The sequence below is a fragment of the Mytilus galloprovincialis genome, chromosome 6 (assembly GCF_965363235.1).
Source record: "Mytilus galloprovincialis chromosome 6, xbMytGall1.hap1.1, whole genome shotgun sequence".
NCBI lineage: Eukaryota > Metazoa > Mollusca > Bivalvia > Mytilida > Mytilidae > Mytilus > Mytilus galloprovincialis.
The window spans coordinates 50,094,686-50,118,405 of NC_134843.1; the positions used below are offsets into that span (position 1 = coordinate 50,094,686).

The following is a 23,720-nucleotide window of genomic DNA, read 5'->3' on the forward strand; positions in this document are numbered from 1 at the left end:
GTAATTTACAAGTTGATATATGTTGATTTAATTAGTTATCTGGAGTATTTGAAAAGAGGAACAAGTTGAAAGTACTTTATATTCAATACATTTTAAAATAGTCAAATTAAATTCCAGAACATTCGTGCAAAATATCTTTCAAACAGTAATGGAAACTAAAAACAACGTCTTAACTGAATTCTAATATCGTCGCTAATTACGTTTTTTTAATTGAATATAATAAACAAAGAAACTATGAATATTCCTTGCATTTCATCATTGTAAACGTGTGTTCGTCTCATCAGTATGACAGCCGACGTACTGAGTTGGAATTATAGTAAATGTCACAGAATATATTTATATGTTATCTAATCTGGGCAAGTACTTTCTAGTTCTATTGTAAACTTTTGTATTATAATCCAGGCGCCAAGTATCTCATTGGCCTTTATAAATATGTACTATAAGTGCTTCAATGCGAAACAGATTCCGTGTCAACGTTAGGACAACTAGTGCAATGCCGTAAGAGTAAAATACAAGGTTGAAAATATCGATTAAGCCAGATTGAAACGGGAAGTAAATTTGAAATGCGGAAATCTCTACAACAACAAAACTTATATGAAAAAAAGTTATTTCGTAGAAAAGACGGGTTTCGAATATAAAACATGCAATGTTTTGTGATGCCATACATTTGATTGTAGGTGTGTTTTCATATGTTTTGCGACTGCTTGCTGTTGAGTTTTAGATTTTCTGAGATATATTATATTAAAAATAAATTAGAATAACTTTAAAAAAAAAAAAAAAAGAATGTATAATGTTGTGTATGTGTATGTTTGCTTGCGGGCTTGTAGCTTTTGAAAACAATTACTCAGCACAAAAAAGGCAACAGGGTATCAGTTGAACGGAGACAAAATATAATAATTACAAAGTAAAGCTGCATTTCTGCATTTGGTAGCGCAACATAAACATAATGTCGCCGAGTTTCGAGTATTTGATCGCTCTCCTTTCAATATAATTGAAAATAAACATATAAAAAAAAAACAGACAGAAGATACATTTTGTACCAAAGCGAAAATCTAAACTCGTAATTAAGTCGAGGATTAACTAACCAAATCAGTGAAAAACGACAAGCTGACAAATTAGTCCGCAATACACTGTCACTACACTACTTAATAAACTATTTAAATTAAAAGACTGAATAACACTAGCCCGACCAAAAACTCAGGGATTATTTCAGTTGCTCCGGAAGAGTAAGCGGAGGACAAGCCATTTTTGTTTTGTTACAATTCGTGTTTGTAAAATACCCCCAAAGAGTATCCGCAAAAACATCCCGTTGTCCTTCGGCCATACCAAGTTTTGAATTTTCTTTCGGAAGCCCATTTAAGACTCCTCAAAACTATAATTTGAATTCGACAGCACGAATAATAAAAATCTGAATCACGTAAAAAATCAGTTACCACAAAGTTTTGAATTTACATTAGCAAACGTTACAAAACATATGTTGGAATTAAATCCACAGAATCGTTAATAAAATTAATCATAATTTTTCATCTAAATATTTTTTTTTCGAGATAACGTTTCTTTGGAAAAGATAGAGATCAAGACGTTTTAAATACCAAAAATGTATGGGTACACAAGCAGCTGAATATTGATTTTATACAAAAGTGATATGGTAAATTAAAACGTTTTCTTATAATTGTTTCTTGCTCAATGCATTTTTATAGTCAATTCAGTGACATAGTACTTTTTTTTCAAAAGGAGAGGCGAATTATACCAAAGAGACATTCAAGTTTAGACCCATAGACCGAAAACAAACTGACAATGTAAAAGAAACGAAAAGAGACCAAAATCAGTATACAAAACAAAACGTAGAAAACTATCGACTGAGCAACAGTACCCGACAACACATCGAGGTGATCGCAGGTGGTCCGGAAAGTTTATTTAGTGTCAAACATTGCAAGTATCTATAATAATATTATATTATATTATTTAGTGTTTATTCAAGTCTTTTACTATATTATATTAAGTTCAACTTTTTAGTGTCAACGAGTTTTAACCCTTGAATTTATCTTTTATAACTTATTTATCAACAAGTTTTGTTACAAAGGGCTAGAATAAAGAAATAAATACAGTCCGTACATGTGCATTTTGATACATGTAAAATGAATATGCTAGCTTGCTATAATAAATGTAGAAAATGTCAGAATCCTTACATGAAGGAGTAAATATCTAACATTCTTGTAATTGTCTGTCAAACTGTGACTATTTCCAATTTCTATCCATAAAAGGCTATACATACTGTGTTATTTACATTTCTTTGGTTTCGATAATGAGGCTCAACTGGTCGTCCGTAAGTAAACGACTGACTCATACAGTTATGATGAAATGAATATTCTGCGTAAAATTGAAAAATACTAATTTTCATTATTTGTATGCAAACCAATATCTAGCATATGTTTAGTTCACAGTCAATAAAAACATTTGATACGTGGTAGATTGTCAATGTCAATGATAACAAAAGTCGCATAATATACAAGTCTTTTATTATATACAACAACTTTATAGATTATACATATATATGGAGTCTGGGGCTGTAACAATCAGTGGTGATTAAAAAAAAAGGGGGGGGTCCGGGGGTTTGAACCCTCTTTTATCTGACAATCAATGCTTTTCAATGGAGACATATTGCAGGAACCCTTCCTCCCTTATAAACTAGCGGAATCCGCCAATGAAGGATATATGATCGTATAAGCACATCAAAAAGAATATGCCGTAAATGTATTTTAACAAGTCATATTAAAGGCAGCCTTCTAAGAAGAATAAAAAGAGACCGTATATGTACTACAAAAAGAGTTACCATGCTAAATAGAAATAAAATATCACACATTTTAAAGATCAGAAAATGAGAAAATGAAAATACAAATTTTCCAAAAATTATACATTATATAAAAATGAAACAAAACCTAGACTTACGATTTATGAGAACTTTGAAGTCTAGATGGCAGCTATCATCATACGATAGGCACAGACACTCCACCCCTAGCAAACAGCTCAATATATACATGTTTATAACAAAAAAAGGGGGACAGTCATCCATGCAAGATTTGCATGCATACATAGATAAGCAGACTGTAATACATGCATGGGCTCATATCGGGACGAATAAATGAATAGAAAGGTACATATCGGGACGCATAAATAAATAGAAAGGTGAAGATCAGGACGCATAAATAAATAGAAGGTGCATATCGAAACGCATCAATGAATAGAAAGGTGCATATCGGGACGCATAAATGAATACAACGGTGCAGATCGGGACGCATAAATGAATAGAAAGGTGCATATCGGAACGCATAAATGAATAGAAAGGTGCATATCGAGACGCATAAATAAATAGAAAGGTGCATATAGGGACGCATAAATGAAAAAAAGGTGCATATCGGGACGCAAAAATGAATAGTAAGTTGCATATCGAGACGCATAAATGAATAGAAAGATGCATATCGAGACGCATAAATTAATAGAAAGTTGCATACCGGGACGCATAGATGTATAGAAAGGTAAGTAAATGGACAAATCATGATAATTGACTACACTAGATTTAAAAAAAAATAACGTTTCATTTTAAATTTTATGTGTCCGTTGCGCTGTTCTGGATTAAATTTCGTCAGGAACCTTCAAAGTCGAATATTTGAAAGCCGGCTTTCATGAGAACGAAACAGTTAAAGTGCTACACGATCATTAAAGACCTAAAAGTCATGACCAAAGCCATAATATGGACAAATTTTCCTGAGGGAGTTGATTTTATTTTCTTACTTATTTCGAAATTAATAAACGGACAATTATCCAAAGGTTTGTGATAAATTAAGTCAGTACAGACATACTGACTGCTGACATTAATTGGTAGATTTGGTTTTGAAAGGCGTACATACATATTTATGCAAGCTGTTCGCTTTTCTGTTCTTGTTTTTTTTTATTATTAAAATATTTTTTTAAGTACTTTTCCTTTATTTTCTAACTATATTGCGTCATAAATATTATTCCTGCATTTTCAAAAGATCATAAATTCAAGTATTGATATGCAAGCTGCTGACATCTTTAAACGTTTGTTCTATAAAATTGTGATAAAATATCTCACAGCAGATATCAGATATTAAAGAAAGTGTTTACAGTAAACAATGTTCCCAAAAATTTAACGTGCAGTGAGTCGAAAAATTGACATTTCCTAAATGCTTTAACTTCAAATGGTTTCAATTCAAGTACAAAACAAGATTGCATTTGCTCAATTCGACAAGTCTGATGTGCTTGCACGCAATTTGAAAAGAAGTAATTATCGTGTAGATATATTTTATTTTATCAAAAGAAAATAATATCTCGGAATAAATTGAGTAGAAAATAAAATAAAGAATATGAAATGAAAATAGATAACGACAGCCTGCTTACAAATTTCAATGACACGCCCACCGTATATAAATATATATATATTTATTAGAACCTCTGTTTGATTAAGTTTCGCTCTGCAGTGAATAAGTGGAGGATAAGGTAAGATAATGTTAAACACTTAAAAAGCAAAGCACTAAAAAGGCCGTTAGTTAGAAATATTATCAAGATAAAAGAAACCAGAAATTTCTTAGTGTATTTACAGTAAATGTATAACTTGATTTGTTTATAAATTTTATTTTAAAATATGATGGATGCATCAAAAACTCAAACATCTTGTTGTTTTTTTTTTATAAAGTTGTAAAGAATAATGGAAATTGAAATACTATAAACTGGTAGTATTTAGGAAACTCCACAAACACATTTTAAACATGTTTCAACAAACGAATGCAACGGAATACAATGTTTCTCGTGTGTTTATGACTTAATTTGTTTTATTAGGGTGCAACCATTTTACTTCTGATTTTGTTTTCTGAGTTTTTTTATTTAGTTTTTCAAAGCTATCAATCATTTTTTTTTTTTAACCTTTAACCCTAAAATGAAGGGGATAATATGGATTCAGAATATTTTTTATCATCTGCATAATCAGAATATATATTTTGTTTTAATCAAATTAAGAATCAGAATATTTTTCTACGGTAAAATCATAACCAACCTTGCAGTTTTTCCCTTAATCTTGAAAATAAGCTAAATTTAAAACATGGTACATTGTAGCTGTATCAAAAAGCTCCTACATATTCCTTTATTTTGTTAAAAAGGAATATTTTCATTCTGGAGATTTATCATGTCATATACGTTATGCATATTTTACGTAGTGGATTGTCAATGTTAATGAAATAACTCCCTCTGGCAAAGTTGACGTATCTTAGTTGAGACTATTTAGACAAGACCGTTGGTTTCCCGTTTGAATCGTTTTACACTTAGTAGTAATTTTTGGGGCCCTTTATAGCTTTCTGTTCGATGTGAGCCAAGGCTCCGTGTTGACGGAAGTACCGGGACCCATAATGGTTTACTTTTAAAAATTGTTACTGGGATGGAGAGTTGTCTCGATCATTGGCAGTCATACCACATCTTCCTATATCTAATTTGGATATTTTCTAGCTCCATTTTAGTCATTAAGCTCTTCAACTGTTTCAGTTTTTATATATCCTTGGCTTTCAAAGAATCGGTTTGGTCCTTGATGAGGAAAATCAAGAAAAGTATTTCGGACGCATTTAGTTCATATCGTGTTGTTTTCAATTTTGATATCTAAAAAAAATCATAAAAAAATTGTTTGTATCTTCAATAGCCATTCATTTGCTCTATTAGACAACATACAGTACTAGTCAGCTAGACCAAATTCTATGAATCTTCACTTAGACTTTTCAAAATATAGTTTAGGTTTTCGTGTATTTCTTAAAGCATTTTGCGTACACATTTTGTACAACTGATCTGATAGCATGTCGATATAATGACGTATACTTTTTTGAACTTGATTGGATAGCACATAGCGTTTTGAAAAAAGGGACGAAAGATGCCAGAGGGAGTCAGAGTCAAACTAATAGATCGAAAATTAACTGACAACGCCATGGCTAAAAATAAAAGATAGATGTTTTTATTTACGTGTGTAAAGATAATATTTGATTTAATATCTTTCATATATATTTATTGTATTGTGAAAGGGGAAACGTCTTTCTTTGCAATTTGATATATTGTTGGAAGTTGATGAATAAAATATTAATTTAGCGTGTAAACAAATAAAGCATGCCATTGGATATATAGTTCATATGGAACATGCAGTTACAGAATGTGTCTGGGTAAAACATTAAGTTAATTGTTGAAAATACCATAAGACTAGTGTAGACACGTGGAAAATACCATAAGACTAGTGTAGACACGTGGAAAATACTAAAGAGTGTAAATAGAATGAAATTCAAAACAGTGTGGCTGTGGCCATTGATTGACACATTAAATTCATCCATTGACTGGGAAAATTTACGTGAACGTTTGTCTGTAACGACCACTGTTCACGACGTACCTACGATAGACATTTGAACTGTGGGATTACCAAAGGTTTCTTAACGCCTTTAATTATAAAATAATTCGAAAAAATAATCAGGAATAACCTTTATGTTTTGATTTATATAATTGATATAAATCGAAACATCGTGTTATTTCTGATTAATTTTTCGAATTACTTTATTAAGGTGTTGAGAACCTTTGGTGACACCATAGTTTAAGTGTCTTTAAAAAGTACATAGTGAGTAGTGGTCGTTACATACAAACGTTCACCTAAATTGTCCCAGTCAATGGATGAATTTAATGTGTCAATCAATGGCCACAGCCACACTGTTTTGAATTTCATTCTACGTCCAGTTCTTAATTCTACTGAATAAATTCTATACACATGTCCTTTTGCTGTTAATTTCAGTCGCAAATTATCTTCTGATAAATACACTTAAAACAGATCAAATTCATGGATTTCTTTTTTATGCCCCACCTTCGATAGTAGAGGGCATTATGTTTTCTGGTCTGTGCCTCCGTTCGTTCGTTCGTTAGTGCGTCCGTTCGCTTCAGGTTAAAGTTTTTGGTCAAGGTAGTTTTTGAAGAAGTTTAAGTCCAATCAACTTGAACCTTAGTACACATGTTCCCCATGATATATTCTTTCTAATTGTAATGCCAAATTATAGTTTTGACCCCAATTTCATGGTCCACTGAACATAGAAAATGATAGTGCGAAGTTCAGGTTAAAGTTTTTGGTCAAGGTAGTTTTTGATGAAGTTAAAGTTACATCAACTTGAAACTTAGTACACATGTTCCCTATGATATGATCTTTCTAATTTTGATTCCAAATTAAAGTTTTGACCCCAATTTCACGGTCCACTGAACATAGAAAATTATAGTGCGAGTGGGGCATCCGTGTACTATGGACACATTCTTGTTTAATATCATTTCCAGATTCTTTAAAAAAAAACCACCAACGGATACGATCAAGCACCGTTGTATCGGGATGTTCATTTTGTTTTCTTTAAATCAAAAGTTCTCGTATTAACCGTAGTTTGATTTACATGCTATAGAAAATTGAGAAATGTAGTCCTTTAGTGTAAATAAATGTTTTCTTGTTCAAAAAAAGACATGATTTTTTTGTAAAAAAATTATTAATTAATGTTCCAACCTCCAACCCCTACCCCCACTAAATTTTTATCATAATTATTTTAAGCATTTCAGTAAAGGGTAGTACCTATAAGTTTACAGAGCATTTTAATTAACATTAGCGAAAAACATCGTGTGTCATGTTTGTTACTGTTTTATTAGTTAAAAGGTGTATTATTACTCAAGTGAGACCAATAACTTCGTTTTTTTTTCTTCTTAAAATAACTAGCTTCAATATATGTCTAGGTAATTACATGTACTTCTATGGTATATTTTCGAAATATTATGTTATTTTAGTATATCTCGAACCTGTTTGGTCGTTTCTCAAAAACATCCGCAGGAAACTCGCGATCCAATGAAACGTCAACTCAAATAGCGCCATGGTCCAAAAAAGTGTCTACATCAGTCGATTCAATTGGTTTATATGAAAGATTTGAACTTATTTAGTCATTAAAGACACCAAAATTCAAGCTTAAATATGAAAAATATATCAAATATGCTACAAAATGTCACTTTTCAGATGGTTTTTCAGAGTTTTTTTTAGAGTAATCATTGTTCTATAGATATGAATTAATTACTTTATTAAATCATAGCCATATTACATAATTAGTACATATTAATTATAGTATAAAATTTCTAAGTCAGTATCGAATAATATGCATAAATACAAAAGTCTATACGTCTAGTTGGTATTTATATATTTACTTGCAGATACATCATATGTTACAATGAACAAGTTTTTAATTTTGTCTGCATTGGTGGTGCTGGTTTCTGCTGTTTCTAAAGACGACTGCCACAGTAAGTTTTAACTATTTGAAGGAGTCGAAATAAAATGTTAAAAAATAAAGTACATAACAATTCATACACAGAGACAAACAAATGGTAGACAAAATGAAAGACGAGATATGAAATCAAGGGGACAAGAACAGACTCGTGTGGAAGAAAAAGACACAACTAAATAAGCAATGAATTATTTAAAAAAAGACAATTGGGAACAGAAAAAATATAGTTCAACACAGTGTACCCCGTAAATTTAAAAACCTTAATCAAAATGAATGTCACACTCATTAGTAGGTTAAAACTTAAATGTCTAAGATTACCTTTTTAAAGACCTGGGGTGGTGTTCTCGAAACTATCTTAGGATTAGGACGTGTCCTGAGTCTTTCTTATGACACGTCTTTGTCCTAAGTAGTGTTCTCGAAGCTCTCTTTACTTATGATATACATATCTCATTTTTCGTCCCAACTTTAGGACACCCAATAAGATGTCTTAAGATCATCCTATCTTCATCATAGCATAATAAAGTTTGGATTTCGCTTTTTGCTCATTATTTAACGTGAAAATGAACATGAAATGAAACGCACCATTGGTTATTAACTCGTATATAAAGAAATTGTGCATGATTTTAAACTTTGAACTTCGTGTTTCGCGTTACGATTACACTACAAGTTTAATTCTCATTTCAAAACAAATTGTTTTCCAGTTTAAATTACTATCCTTTTTGATATAATTGCATTAGTAATTATGCATTTAATTCTATACATGTTATTATAAAATTCGTAAACAAATGTTTTATCAAAAAAATACTTTAATGATTTAAAATTTCGACTTAGGATATGTTTAGGACGTCCTAACATAAGATTCGTCTGAGATAGCTTCGAGATACAACTTAAGAGTGTCCTAAGATGATCCTAAAGTTGGTCTAAGATGTGTCTTAGGACGAATCTTCGGATACTTTCGGGAACACCACCCCTGACACGTGTTCTTTCTAATTTTGTATTATTTTTTGTTTAATTGTTGTATTAGTAAAACTGATCATCCTTATTCTTAGATATAAAAAAAGAAGTTCAAAGTAGTTACATATACCTATACACAGGCCTCCATGAACTAAATTTATTATAATACTTTCAAATTTAAGTCTTATACATGTACCTTATGTTTTATAGACGCAGACAAATGTTTGCTTACAGTAGAGGATCAAAACATCAGCGAATGTATGGACAAATTATCAGTGAAGACTGTAGATTGTGCAACGTACAGCTGTGACGACAAACTCTCAATAAAAATTACAGATATACGTAAGTACTCAGTCTGTTTTAAAAACCAATTTGATCCACAAACCACTCGATGACATACATTGTCGACATTTGCCGCAGAAGTCGCACAATTTGTCAACATTTAAATATGATATTTAAAATATGGTACAATTATAGCCATTAAGAGTGGTCGATACCAAGATAATACATGTATATTCGACTTGAAAGAAGTATATTGATTGAGAGCGATGTTTGATATCGATCTACTTTTTTAGGTCGATATCGTACAATTATTGCCTTTGTATGAGGTCGATACAAGGATAAATTGAAATGTAAAAGTATATTGTCTGAGAACGAAGTCCGATATTGATATACTTCTATGGGTCGATATGTCCTGTATGGACCGCATACAAAGGCTATAATTGTTATATTATTAATTTCCGACCATATTTGTATCAAAATTGTTAGTGCATTTTATTCTCTTTTTTCGATCAATTGATTTTGTTTGAGTTTTATAAGTACTTTGTTGTCACTAAGACAATATCAACATATTAGTTAAATTGTTATTTCAATCATTTTTTATTTTTTGGTACATCTTATGCATTTGAAGGTTTTATTTTCATAAATAAACACTTTTCAAAAACTTAAGTCCATAATTTTACAAACTGATATAAATTAATACAATTCGATTGGAACGATAGTTTTCATTGCACGTTGACAAATAACGTCGTAACTACAAACCCTTCCCTTTCATGAATGTGACCTACCGCATTATACTTTTTACCGGATTTGTAATAACATAAGCAACACGACGGGTGACATATGTGAAGCAGGATCTGCTTACCCTTCCGGAACACCTGAGATCACCCCTAGTTTTTGGTGTGGTACTGTTTTGCTTATTCTTTAGTTTTCTTTGTTGTGTCATTTGTTCTATTGTTTGTCTGTTTGTCTTTTTCATTTTTAGCCAGACGATTTATGAGTTAGACTGTCCATCTGGTGTCTTTCGTCTCTCTTCTTGAAGGGTTATGTTCCAAGTTTCCGGTCCGTTACTAAGGAAAGCCACCATTTTGTATTCTAATATTTTTGTCGTGTTATTCCTGAAAAATAAACAAAATAATTAAAAGATTTAAGAAATCTGTAATTGATTAGACCTCCAATAATAAAATAGGGCCATCTGCATTCTGAAAATTTATTAACCCTTTCCCTTTCATGCATTTTAGACCTTTACTTATCGAAAATACATTATCGAAGTTTAAATGAATACAGAATTCGCATCAATGGTCATACACATGCCATGTTGGACTCAAATAAAAGATAATTGGTAAAATATTTCAAAAAATTAAGTTTGAAGATAATTCGTCATTTTTTGGTCACGTGGTATATTTCCAAAAGTCACATGACCGTTGGAGAAAAAGTGAAAAAATACGAAATCCTTGGGCAAAGTCGTGCAGAGACATGTTGGTGGGCTAATAGGGTCAGGTTTTGATGAAAACACAATGCCTCGAGTCTGTTGAAGCCATATAAGTTATCATAGTGGTATAAATAGACGCATAACGTGCTATAGGCCTTGAAATATCGATGTCCGTAACATTCAAAATAATTGATTTTAGACGCTCTTGTTGTCCGATTTCAAACTTGGACCCTAGTTACTTGTCTAATTCGTTTTCAATCAATCAGCAACCTAAACTTTGATTTTACAAGGGAAAATTCATTGAATTACCAATGCTAGCTTGATCTGGGACACCCTTGACCGAGCCCGATGGAGCAAAGGGGGTAAAAAAAGGGGGGGGCAATTTTGCACACACACATTCTTTTAAAAAAAAATTCGTAGATTTCCTTTTTCCTGCGCCACTGGCATTGTAGTGAATTTATCTAAATTTAAGTACTTAAGTCTACTACTACGGAAGAAATTAAAAAAAAAAAACTAATGTAAAGATTCTCACCCAGTTTGTTTTCTTTTTGGAATTAAGTGTTCAGATGATAATTTTTTGTTGCCAAATGAATGATTTTTACGCAAATCTAGGAGGAATCCACTCTTTAAACTGTCATTTTTTCATTGAAATATACATGTTCCTTTACTCAAACAAAAGCGTTTTCAACTTTAGTATACCGCAACACTTACGAAACCATGTTTTGTTACATCTATTTCAACTTTGCCAAAAAAATTCAGAATATTTTAGCGGTTTTTGTCTCTTTTCTCATAATATCTTTAAGAAATGACTTCAGATTTTTAGCGTAATTCAAGTTTGTGATTGCGCTGCTACACTAAAAATTACATTTGCAACTAGTGTACAAGTTAGAACTATTAGTTTAATACTATTCTTCAAAAACTCACTGCACAGTTATTGAAAAAAGACATAAATCCTCTTAAAAAAGCAGTTTTCTTTGCACTTCTTTTTGAGATATCCCTCAAAATTCGAAGAAAAATAAATGGTTTTTACAGAAGAATTACACATCAGTAAGGGGCGACTTGTTTACTAACTAATAATAATGCACATTAAATCGCATTGCTGGTTATCTGAGGATTAATTTGAGCCCTCAACCACATCTGTACGTCAGAAAATGGCGATTAAACAAGTCTAAATGTCCCAAAAAAATCTTGAAATTGGTTTCACCGGTAAGCTGTACCGGTGTGAAAGGGAGAGGGTTAATATGATGGTTTAGACAACAATTCTTTTGTTTTGCAGAATGTAAATACGACGGCCAATGTGTAAGTGATGGAGTTGTAAAGAAAAACACAGCAACATGTGCAACATTCAAATGTGAAACAAGTTCAAATGTTGTAGGCGACGTGACACACTACAAATCTTCAATGGTCATCATTAAAAGAGGTAAGAATCAGTTAAGGTTACAAGAGCGTAATTATTCGTAATGCATTCCGAAGGGTACCATTGGTGTTTTATGTCCTATTTCACGAAGACTGCATATACTAGCGAAAAGAATCAACTGTCCCTATTACAAAAAATACCAGCGTAACATGAAAAAGAAATTTGGTCATGGGGCAAAAGTTGACTGAAATTTAGTTGAACACCACGCCATTTTTTTTTTCGCTAAATAGAAAAACTAATTTTTAATGGCTACTACGTGTATACATTGAATATATTTTCTATACTTCGTAAAATATAAATTGATTATATACTTAATGGAATAAGATTTGGATTAAAAGTAATTCCGATCCTGTACCATCCAATCAAAAGCCGTGCAAGATTCTATTCCGAGTACCATCTTAAGACTTGTCAATCGGTAATCCTCGGGTGAATTCTCTACTCTTCTTCTTTGATCTGTGGTGTAAACCGGATTATAAGCTTCCAACCGAAACATGTCTGTGGTGTTTACCGGATTATACATGTTATAGGCTTCAAAAATCAAAAAACATGTCGGGTGTATACCGGATTAAAGGCTTCCAAAAGCAAAAACATGTCGGGGTGTATACCGGATTAAAGGCTTCCAAAAAGCAAAAACATGTCGAGGTGTATACCGGATTAAAGGCTTCCAAAAGTAAAAACATGTCAAGGTGTATACCTGATTAAAGGCTTCCAAAAGCAAAAACATCTCGGGGTGAATACCGGATTAAAGGCTTCAAAAAGTAAAAACATGTCTAAGTGTATACCGGATTAAAGGCTTCCAAAAGCAAAAACATGTCGGGGTGTATAACGGATTAAAGGCTTCCAAAAGCTTAAAATGTATTGGCTGTATACCGGATTAAAGGCTTCCAAAAGCAACATCATGTCTGCGGTGTATACCGGATTCATGGCTTCCAAAAGACGAAAACATTGTCTGAGGTGTATGCCGGATTAAAGGCATCCAACAAGAAAGGAGTTGAGCGCACTGAAAGCAAAAACAAATGGAAAATTTTGCAATACGAATTGTTAATATCCAATCTTCTGAACTATATGATTGCCGGTCAGGTAGATATTCATTTTGATATTTGACTGTATGTCAACATTAATTAGGTCTTTCAACCTTTTCGGTTGAAAGACCTATAGCTTTTGTTCGGATTATTATTTTTTTTTTCTTCCGCCTATTTTTTTTTCCTTCGCTGCTTTTTAGTTTCGCAAGATGTGGCTGAGATATTTGAAATATGATATCGAACAGTTTATACGCTTTTGAAACTGACCCTGCTTCACCGGACACATTCCCATATAAGAGGTATCTCCCCGAACACTGTTTTCTTTGTTATCGCTTAATATTCGCAACCGTATAAGAAACTGACAAATCTATTTTACCAAATTGCTCGTTACAGTCTCTGGAAGATTTGATCAATTTTGACCGAAGCTATCCGGAGACTCCATATGAGAGTTATTTCCCCTTTTTTATTTGATATAAGTGAAATGTATTTCTAACTGGAAAACCATAAGTGATAGAGGCCTAGGGTCTTTTGATTTGAGGTCCTTGGTTAAAAAAAATGAAAATGAGGTCAAGGTCAAAGGTCAAGGTCATGTTGATTTTGGCTTGTTATCTCTCATTTTCAGAAATCTTATAAGATATCGACAAAATATTTTCACACAATTGTTAGTTGAAACATGTCATAACACATAAATTTCAGACGAAAGGGTACGTAAACATTTGATGCGAGTTTTTCCCCTTTTATATCTAATATCAGTCGTATGATAATATAACTCATTAACAATATAAAATAGAGACTTAGAGTCTTTTGATTTGAGGTCCTTGGTGTATGACCTTGAAATTGAGCTCAAGGTCATATGTTAATTTAATGTTCTAGATTTTGACCTTTGCTTTTACCTCATATGTATTCATGGTAAATCTATTAGACTTTTTGCATTTGGTTGCAAGCAATATGACGTTGAAAAGCTAACCGAAAGGGACATTTTGTAAACCGGAAATAGCTTATTTTTGTAATAAATTATTGTAAAATATGTTAAACCATATATTATTTGAATCAGCGTCAAGTAAACTATAAAACAATACCGGAAGTAACATCTGTTGAACCGGAAGTAGAAAAGTATCTCCCTTATTTATATCTTTTTGTATAGAAACCTTATATTTTTGGAATCAGAGTACAATAAGCTGTCATTTAACGCTGAAATTAATATTTCAAATCCAAATTTAAATATTTTTATATCAAAATAGACCCTAACTGGTGGAAAGACCTTCAATTGTTCTCTGAACAATTGGTTTTTAATTATTATCTATATTTTCCTCCACAGAATGTCCAAATCCACGTTTTATTTTTGAACCAGAGGCAAAAGACTACTTTTGTATCGGGGTTGGTAAATATAGAAGAGACCGTGAAAATTGTGTACAGTATGACTGTCAAAGTATGACAGATGCTGATGGTACTGTAACCGGAATGAAGGTCCAAGCGAAACATTATGGTAAGATCAAAACAATATGTTGCGACATTGTACTGTCGATACTGGATTTCATTCAAGTGTGGACTCTTAGAAAATTCGACCATGTCAAATGCCTAGTGTAGTCTAAGAGTTTGATACGCAAGAAACGTCATTGACAAGTCGCTTATTAGCATAATTAGTCGTAGTTTTAATCGATATTACCCCCTGCTGCGAAAAAGGCTTAGAACTTTTTTAACATTTTCCCCATCATAAAATGTGGATTAACGGCTGACCTGAAAATACATTTGAATTAACAATATTTGACTAATATTATTTGATAAAGTATGATAATTATTTTAGAAAACAACAATTATGATTACAAATGTATTCTCACTCGAAAGTTCATGTGCTGCTTTGTGTTTTAATTAATTGCTTGAGTAGTAAAAAGTATGGTTAAGTTGTTTCGTATGACCAGCTTATCGATCTTTTCAGGCTCACTTTTTAATTTCTTGCAGTCCCTTTAGATTTGATAAAAACAAAATGCATGGACCAGTCAATTTCAGCTTTTAATATTTTGATTTTTTTGTTTGTTAAGGATGTGTAAATCCAAGACGAGGCGAACCCGGACAGTATATGTGTATTAACGAAAATGTATACAGAAGGACATTTAAAACCTGCCAGAAGCATACATGTATCGCTGACGAACACGAAGGAAAGAAAATTTTAAGACTAAAATCAGAAGTGTATGGTAATTAGATGTTTATTCTACTCGTCGTCTGATTTCTACTTGCCATGAACAGAATGCCGGTAACAACCCGTGAAGATAAAGTGGTTCACTTTTCTGGAGTCTATGGGATGAGACTAAAGAGCCGCTCGTTGAACTGATATGATATATATATATATATATATATATATATATATAGCGCGATAGCGAGGCTCGAACCCGATATGGAATTAACCGACCATATATATCGTATAAGCTGTATAAATAGGTCACTAGAACACTGTGTTACGGATTTATAAAAAATCGTCTATCTTTTAACGCATGTGGCATTTAGATAAGCTAGTGGCCTATCAAATATAAGGAATGTAGCAATACAACTTCAAAACCTACTTCCAGTGGTCTATACAAAAACAAATACAAATAATAACAACTTGTAAGCCTATTGATATGTTTTCTGCATTTATTTTCAAGCGTCCATCTTCAATTTCTTCATCTGTTGTCTGAGAGAAATGTTTTAGATTTTTTTCTTTCAAAGACGTTTTATTGTGTAACATTATATTTTTATCACATATAACCGTGTAGGCTCAGGAACTCTATATCAAGTATACGGGGTCTTCACTTGGTAATCAATGTATCCAAGACATCTATAGGAGTAAAGACCAAAATCGAATATTATCAACCCTTGAATACAACTATTTATCACATTTTATCATTTTATTGTTTAATCAAAAGGAATCCAAGTATTTCTTTCTATCAGTTAACATGCCAATGGTTTTTATTTAATCGAATTGAAAAATATAGAGTTTTAGAATTCTATTTATCATACAGGAAATTTGACAATATCTTGAAAGAACAGAAATCTAAGAAAGATTGAAAATGGAAATAAAATATCAGTATGTTGTCTTGTTATTTCAAATGTTCTAGATTGCACTCGTATTCAAGTTTCACCATTTTCTTTCATGTATCTCTTAAATAAAAATGGAAGTGATGAGAAATTAAACTGTTAATTAATTGTTCATATTTGCACATTGTTTTGATTAGGTTGTAAACATGGAGAAACATGCGTCTTAGATGGTGCCAAGATCGATGGTGAAAAGAAGTGTACAGTGCAACAATGCAATGTTAAACAACTGAACGCAACACATTACTCGAATTCGTTTGAATTAGTCGAACTCAGTAAGTTTAAGCATCATTCAAAACCCCACAGGAAGTGATTTGTCAAAAAGGGGATAAGATGTCAAACAATATTAGAAAGATAACAATTTAGTTTACCTTAGTCAAAATACCGCCAAAGAAAATAACGTACACAGGTAATTACAATATTTTTTGTGGTTCGTGTAGGCTGGTCCTTTACCTGGCAACAAACAGGTATACATCAGAGCAGTGAATCAGTCTATGGAGTACGGAAATAGATACATGTATTACAAAATAAATAATTTTGTTGTTCATAGTACGAGCACAGAAGTGAAAGTTTATCGTCATAACAACCAATTATCAAACTTGGAATATATTATAAATAGTAAGACGAGATATACATATATTTAATAAAGTAAACAAAGTTAATAACAAAAATGCATTAAAAGCTTTCATTTATATTTCTTTAAAATCCGTAGTTTTGATTGGCTGACAACGCATTCTAAAATTAGACTGTAGTTGCAATTCTAATATGACGTGATTCTTTCGCTTTGTGAATAAAGCCATGTTCTAAATCCAATAAAATGTGTTTGCTCATCCGTATAATGACCACTGCAGAATAATGAATTTGATCAAATTGTATTTAGTATATTTCATTAACTTAAAACACTTACAAACACTTAAACGATGCGCATATTGTTACTTATTCATTTATTATGACTGTAATGTGTTGCAATTCAAAATTGACGAATTTGACCTAGTTACGACAACCGTTCATGCCGACTGTTGAAAACTCCTGCTCTGCAAAATCACATTGCCAGTCGTTTGGTTGTTAAGAAACAAAAAGGGAGGTTCATGGAAGAGCATAAACAAACGCGCTACACTCATACACATCGGACATAGAAATTACCTTCATTGTCCTAATCAGAATCGAAATAATTGATGCAAGCAGTACTATAGACATTATATTCGTTCCTTTTTAGCCCTTACTATCGCTCGGGCAAAACAAAATCACCAATACAATGCCTACCCATGTTAAAACTACAATAAAGTATAGCTTGCATCAATTTTTCCTTCAATAAATTCAACATTCATGACAGCACGTGCTTCTCGTGACAACGTCACAATGATGTGTAATGATTCCGTAAAATATCTTATTGCATATCATTTGATATCGATAACATTGGAAATACTTAATTAATTGTGAAAATCTTTACGAAGCTATACTAACCAACTATTTGTTATACTCTGATCTTATTAAGATTGTAATTATAACGGACACTTCAGAATCTGGTCCTACGTCAGAACAAATAAAACAAATAGAAATATAACACGATAATATTAAATAGGGCGTGAAAATGTTGACAGAATCGCTGCAGACAAATCTGTGCACGTTAAACGCCTTATTACATTTTAAAGGTCTACGCATAACATTGATTTTATAAAATGAAGTTGTAATCGTTCGCACATGTTTAGTATGAAGCGGTTCATACAACATGGTTCAATCGACGCATTAAGGTGGTATCTAACACTACAGAGAGATAACGCTGTAAAATCAGCAAAACGTTTTAATTGGATAGTATAGTTAAAGAAATATAAAGCTTCTCAATGATAAAAAATTTCGAACTACTATATATCCAACCAAATTTTTCCAAGAAAATGATTGGTTCAAGTTTTTAGAAATTATCATATTTTTGTCAAAGGGTTTGTCGGAATTGTCAAAATTTTATGAAAATTAAACGAGCCAAATTAATTTTAGTCAAGGTGTTAGGTACCACCTTAACATAAAAAAAAAACGTCTGTACGTCAGTATGTCCAGCATAAACATGTCGCACCGTAACTTGAGAACGACTTATCCAAATTTCATGAAACAGAATATTGTTGTTTCTTATGATGGTCAAATGATCTGTATACTTTTTGGTGTGGTGAAAATTAGATTAAATTAGATTAAAACTTTTTCAGTTACGGAACTTTTTAACTAAAACAGGGGTGTGTTTTTTTCCCATATCGTGCCGTATCTCAAAAACGATTTATGATAATTGATTTAAACTTTACACACTTCTCAGTTATAATAATCTAAAGATCTGGATACTTTTTGGTGATGATTCAAAATCTCATATTTGAGTTCTTGAGTATTTTGTAAAAAAAAAGGGGGAGGTTTTTTTTACATGTCGCGTCGTATCTCAAAAACAATTTATGATTATTGCTTAAAACTTTACACACAACTAATGTAATTTCTATGTCCGATTTATATAAGTGTGAGAGTGTTTGTGTAGGCTCTTCCATGAACCTCTTTTTTTATTTGTAAACAAACAAACGACTGGCAATAAATTTTTTAGATGGAGGAGGTTTGAACAGTCATCATGAACGGTTGTCGTATCCAGGTCAAATATGTCAATTTCAAATTGCAACACGTTACAGTCATAATAAATGAATTAGTAACAACATGTACATTATTTAAGAGGTTGGAAGTGTTTTAAGTTAATAATCAAATATATTAAATGAGTGTCAATTGGATAAAAATCCATTATTCTGCAGTAGTCAGTATACGCATGTGCAATCAAATTTTATTGCATTAAGAGCATGGGTTTATTCGCAAAGAGCGTGAATCACGTCATACTAGAATATCAGATAATTGTATTGTATTGAGCAATGTAGGTAGCTACATTCAAAACTAGTAGCCAACTTAAATAACTTAAATATTTTTTTATGAAATTTAAACGAGCCAAATTTATTTTAGTCGAGGTGCTTGGTACCACCTTAAATTGAAGCAAGCTCAAGTGTGTTTTTATTTAAGAATTGAATGCTTCTTTTTGTAATTTCATTGGGGTGTAAAAGCGTTGACCGAAGTACATTTTGTATGAGGCGCTTCCACAAATGTGCGCACGGTCAACGCTTTTACAACCCTATGAAGTTACAAAAAGAAGCATTCAATACTTATAATTACAATTTATTTAGCAATGATCATGAAAACACGAATTTTATTATTAATTTATTTAATTCACCTGTGCACTTTATTGTGGGACCACGTGTTATCGTGAATGAAAAGTTTTATTGAGCAATTCAATTGCTTACGGAATAACACGTGATGTGCAGTTAGCCAATCAGAATAAAGTATCATAATGAAACATACATCTAATGTTATTATTACAGAATGTGAAGACATGAATGGAGATTGTCATGGTGATCAAGAGACCTTACCATATAAGATACAAGATAAGGTTTACAACTGTAAATGTAATATCAGTTTTGAGAAAAAGTCAATTGGCTATAATGAGTGCAGGTCTATGCCATAAAACCAAAAAAGCAGGACGATTATATTTTAAAGAATAAAACCCGCTGCATAATAATGATTTTGGTGTTGTTTTGTTTATGTTGCAAAAGAAATTACACTTAATTTGTTTATATTCGTTGCGTCCGAATTGCTCTAACTTATGGATCAGCCTTAAAAAATAACGCTCAAGCCAATACTTTTGATAGGCTGACAACAATCACGAGGCATTCTAAAATAAGGTTTTGTTCCCAAATAAAATTCAAGACATCTCGTGCTTACTGTATTTACGCCACAACGATGCCTAGGAAATAAAGCCTGGTTTTTATCAGCCAATACTCCTCAAGAAATAAAAATAAGAATAAATTAACTTATTGTGGCATAGTTTAGTCGTTAAAACTGACCGGTCATAAACTCAGTACTCAGAGTACAAATTTTGTGCTAAAACCAACAAATCCGGTATTTTGATTGGTTGATTTCTGAATCTGGCTACAATATTCGCGCTCTTAACTTTTATGACCGCAATTTCAAGGCTGTCTTATTATGATTATAATTTATTCCTAATCATCGAGTGTCTCATTGTCAGTTTTCATGGAATTCCCCTTATTGAATTTGCCTTGGAGTTCGCCCCTTTTTTTTTTCTTTTTTTTTTTTTTTTGCATCATTGAGGTGATAGGATTAGGTTTATGGTTAAATTCTAACCCTTTGAACATTTCAAACTCGTCATATTTTATCTTTATGAGTATCAACATTAGACTAAGAAGGCCTTTAATTATAAATGACACCAGTATTTTCCTGCACATTTATATTCAAGTCTTTTTTGTGATCATATACTGAGATAGGGATGCTGTTAATCTTTGGCGTCAGACATTTTGATTTCTGTAATTGATTTTAGTTTAAAAAAGAAATTAGAATAGCGGTATCAGCAATTAAATAAAAAAACATGATAATCATATTGTTGTTCTTATATATTATGGTATCGCATAATTATTCGGAGTTTAGTATGACGTCCATTATCACTCAACTAGAATACATATTTGTTTAGGGGCCATCTGAAGGACGCCTCCTGATGCGGGAGTTTCTCGCTGCATTGAAGATACATTGGTGGCCTTCTGCTGTTGTCTGCTCTATTGTCGGGTTGTTGTCTCTTTGACAAATTCCCCATTTCCATTCTCAATTTTATAGAGGACCAAAAATGAAAGTGAAGTTTCAATGATATATGTTTTTTAAATATGTGCTTTTATTTTAGTTCTTACAAAAAAAAAGAACAAATTGGAATTCGAGTTGTCTTCCTTCTTATGAATTGAGTCCAGTTCAACTCCAAGGAATATTAAAAAATGAGACAGTCCATAAAAATCAATCAATCTATCAATCAATTATTACTGCTGAAATTGACCTTTTTGCGATGCGATATCAAAATATCTTGAAGTGTAGAAATGAAAAGGTGCCTACATTGGCTGAGTCAAAGGGTCATAACCTTTCTCGGCTCCCTGAATTGATCAAAATGTTCTAACAGGTGTTAATGAAATTGACAACTTCGTGGAAAGTGGAAGGCACTCGAAGGGGACTTTAGTTTAGAAAAGAAGAAAAATTATCTTTTAATCATTAGAGAAACAGATTATTACATAGTAACGCGTGGATTATCGGATTTATCCAATCTCGATAGTTAAATTATCAATTTTAACTATCTCGATTGGATAAATCCGATAATCCACTTGTATCAATGTAATAATCTATATCTAGTTAACTTTGCACACAATAATATTAATAAGATAAAATAAGACATTAAAACATCTTTTTATCAAATAGTAAAGCATGAAGTATGTTTTGGTAGTACTTCCAAAAGAGTAGTTGATGCTCATGCTATGTTTGCGCCAATACACTTGTGGCAGATCAGTGCCTTATTGCCTGGTCCTGTAACAAATAAGGAGATACAAATATTGTAAATTACAAGCCAGTCAACAGTAGTGTATGGAGTTCCAACTCATCACGTTGCATGCACGTTTGACTGCAATATCAATTCACAGGGATTGTAGGTTTTCCTGACGAAGGTCTCCGGGTTCTCATGCATCATCCATCAACAAAAGCTATAGCAAATACTACTGAAAGTGGTTGGTGACACCAGCATTAATCAATCAATGATACATGTAGCACTAACACCAAAAGACTTGCACCTTAACAAAGTAGAACAATACATATACAGTAAAACGTAAGTCATTCATTTCTATACGTCACATACATTTTTGTTGACCTATTTTTCGAAATTAATTATTTTTTAATTTTAAACATTAATTTTGTTCCCCTACTTTTGTTCAATCTTCTTTCAAAAGAGCCATCCTTATACTGCATGATCTATCATAATCTTGAAACAGCGAACTGCTCATTACTGGTGAATCTTCCTATATTTTCTAGATCTAATTGTTTCTTCAATAAAAACCTATTTCCGAAGTAATTGATAGAACACTAACATGACGATCGATAGCATAAGACATAATAAAATATAATTGCAAAAGACGAAAATGGATAGTTTTACATCAGCAATTTCTTCCAAGGACATTTAATGTTTGATATTGAATTAAGCTAAATTAGTTGAAGGTTGATGTTTTATAAGAACGCCATTAATCGGGATTTGTTTTTATTTGTTAAGGATGAGGGATGGTCAATTTTGCCATCCAATAGACCTAACAATTTAATCGTTAGGTAAAATTGAACTTCAGATTGACAACAAGGCCTAAATTTTCATATTTTAATTACTGTAAATCTACATGTATCCACCAGGTATTAAATATTGTCCTGAGATGTAAGCAACTTACTGTGAGTCACTGTAAGGTCAACCGTGTGCAAAACCGCTACAGTATAAGAAACTATAAAAGTTATGATATGATGAAATGTTTAAACAATTCAAACGGAAAAACCCACAGCCTGATTTAAGGTCACAAAGCAATAATATCAGATTTAAAAAAAATAATAAAATCACGGACAACGATGCACTAAATCCAAGCTATTAACCTTTGGTAGTGATTTAAACGACAATTAAGAAAAATAAGAAAATGCCTGTAACAAGACGGGAATATGACAGATATTATCCATTTGTTCGATGTGCTTTTGATTTTGCCATTTGATTATGGTCTTTCCGTTTATAATTTTCTTCGGAATACAGTATTTTTGTTATTTTACTTTTTAACAACATACCATAGGCACACAGTCATAAAATGAGTTGAAAAATTCTTTAAACATCAGATAAAGAAAAACAACTAAAAAAAAAGAAAAAAAAAGTCACATCTAAAAGTACTCGCAATTACTATATACAATGCATATTGGGAGTAATATAGACCCTCGTGGCTACCAAGATCCTTTTTTTTTTTTTAAATGAAACGACTAAATAAACTGATGGGAGATTTAACTTGTGCTGATATCCTTCATTTGTTAATCAGTGAATTAAATTCAAAAGTGTTAAATCAGTCAACCATTAACTGTTACAGTAAAAGACTATTATAATAGTGAAATTATTTTAAAAAATGGTACCCGGTTTAAATTATTTTGAACACTTGTTTTTTACATAACCTGTAAAGTTCTTGGTTAAAACATTGATCTCAGTTAATACTTCAGAATATATTTGTCTTTAAATCAGAAACTTTGAAATAGTGCCATTTATGGTTTTAATTGGGTATAGCATACAGATACAGCATAGCAATATCTGTAGGGAAAACGGT

At 32.0% G+C, this 23,720-nt stretch overlaps 1 protein-coding gene across 1 annotated transcript; it reads left to right on the top strand.

Moving 5' to 3' along the window:
• The first annotated feature begins 4,465 nt into the window (after window positions 1–4,465).
• On the top strand, window positions 4,466–20,089 carry LOC143079800 (uncharacterized). Its single transcript, XM_076255389.1, has 8 exons — window positions 4,466–4,518; window positions 8,260–8,346; window positions 9,495–9,626; window positions 12,272–12,415; window positions 14,753–14,920; window positions 15,474–15,626; window positions 16,644–16,778; window positions 19,890–20,089. The coding sequence occupies exons 2-8, from the start codon at window positions 8,277–8,279 to the stop codon at window positions 20,030–20,032; spliced, it is 945 nt and encodes a 314-aa protein (XP_076111504.1). The 5' UTR covers window positions 4,466–4,518; window positions 8,260–8,276; the 3' UTR covers window positions 20,033–20,089.
• The last annotated feature ends 3,631 nt before the right edge of the window (window positions 20,090–23,720 follow it).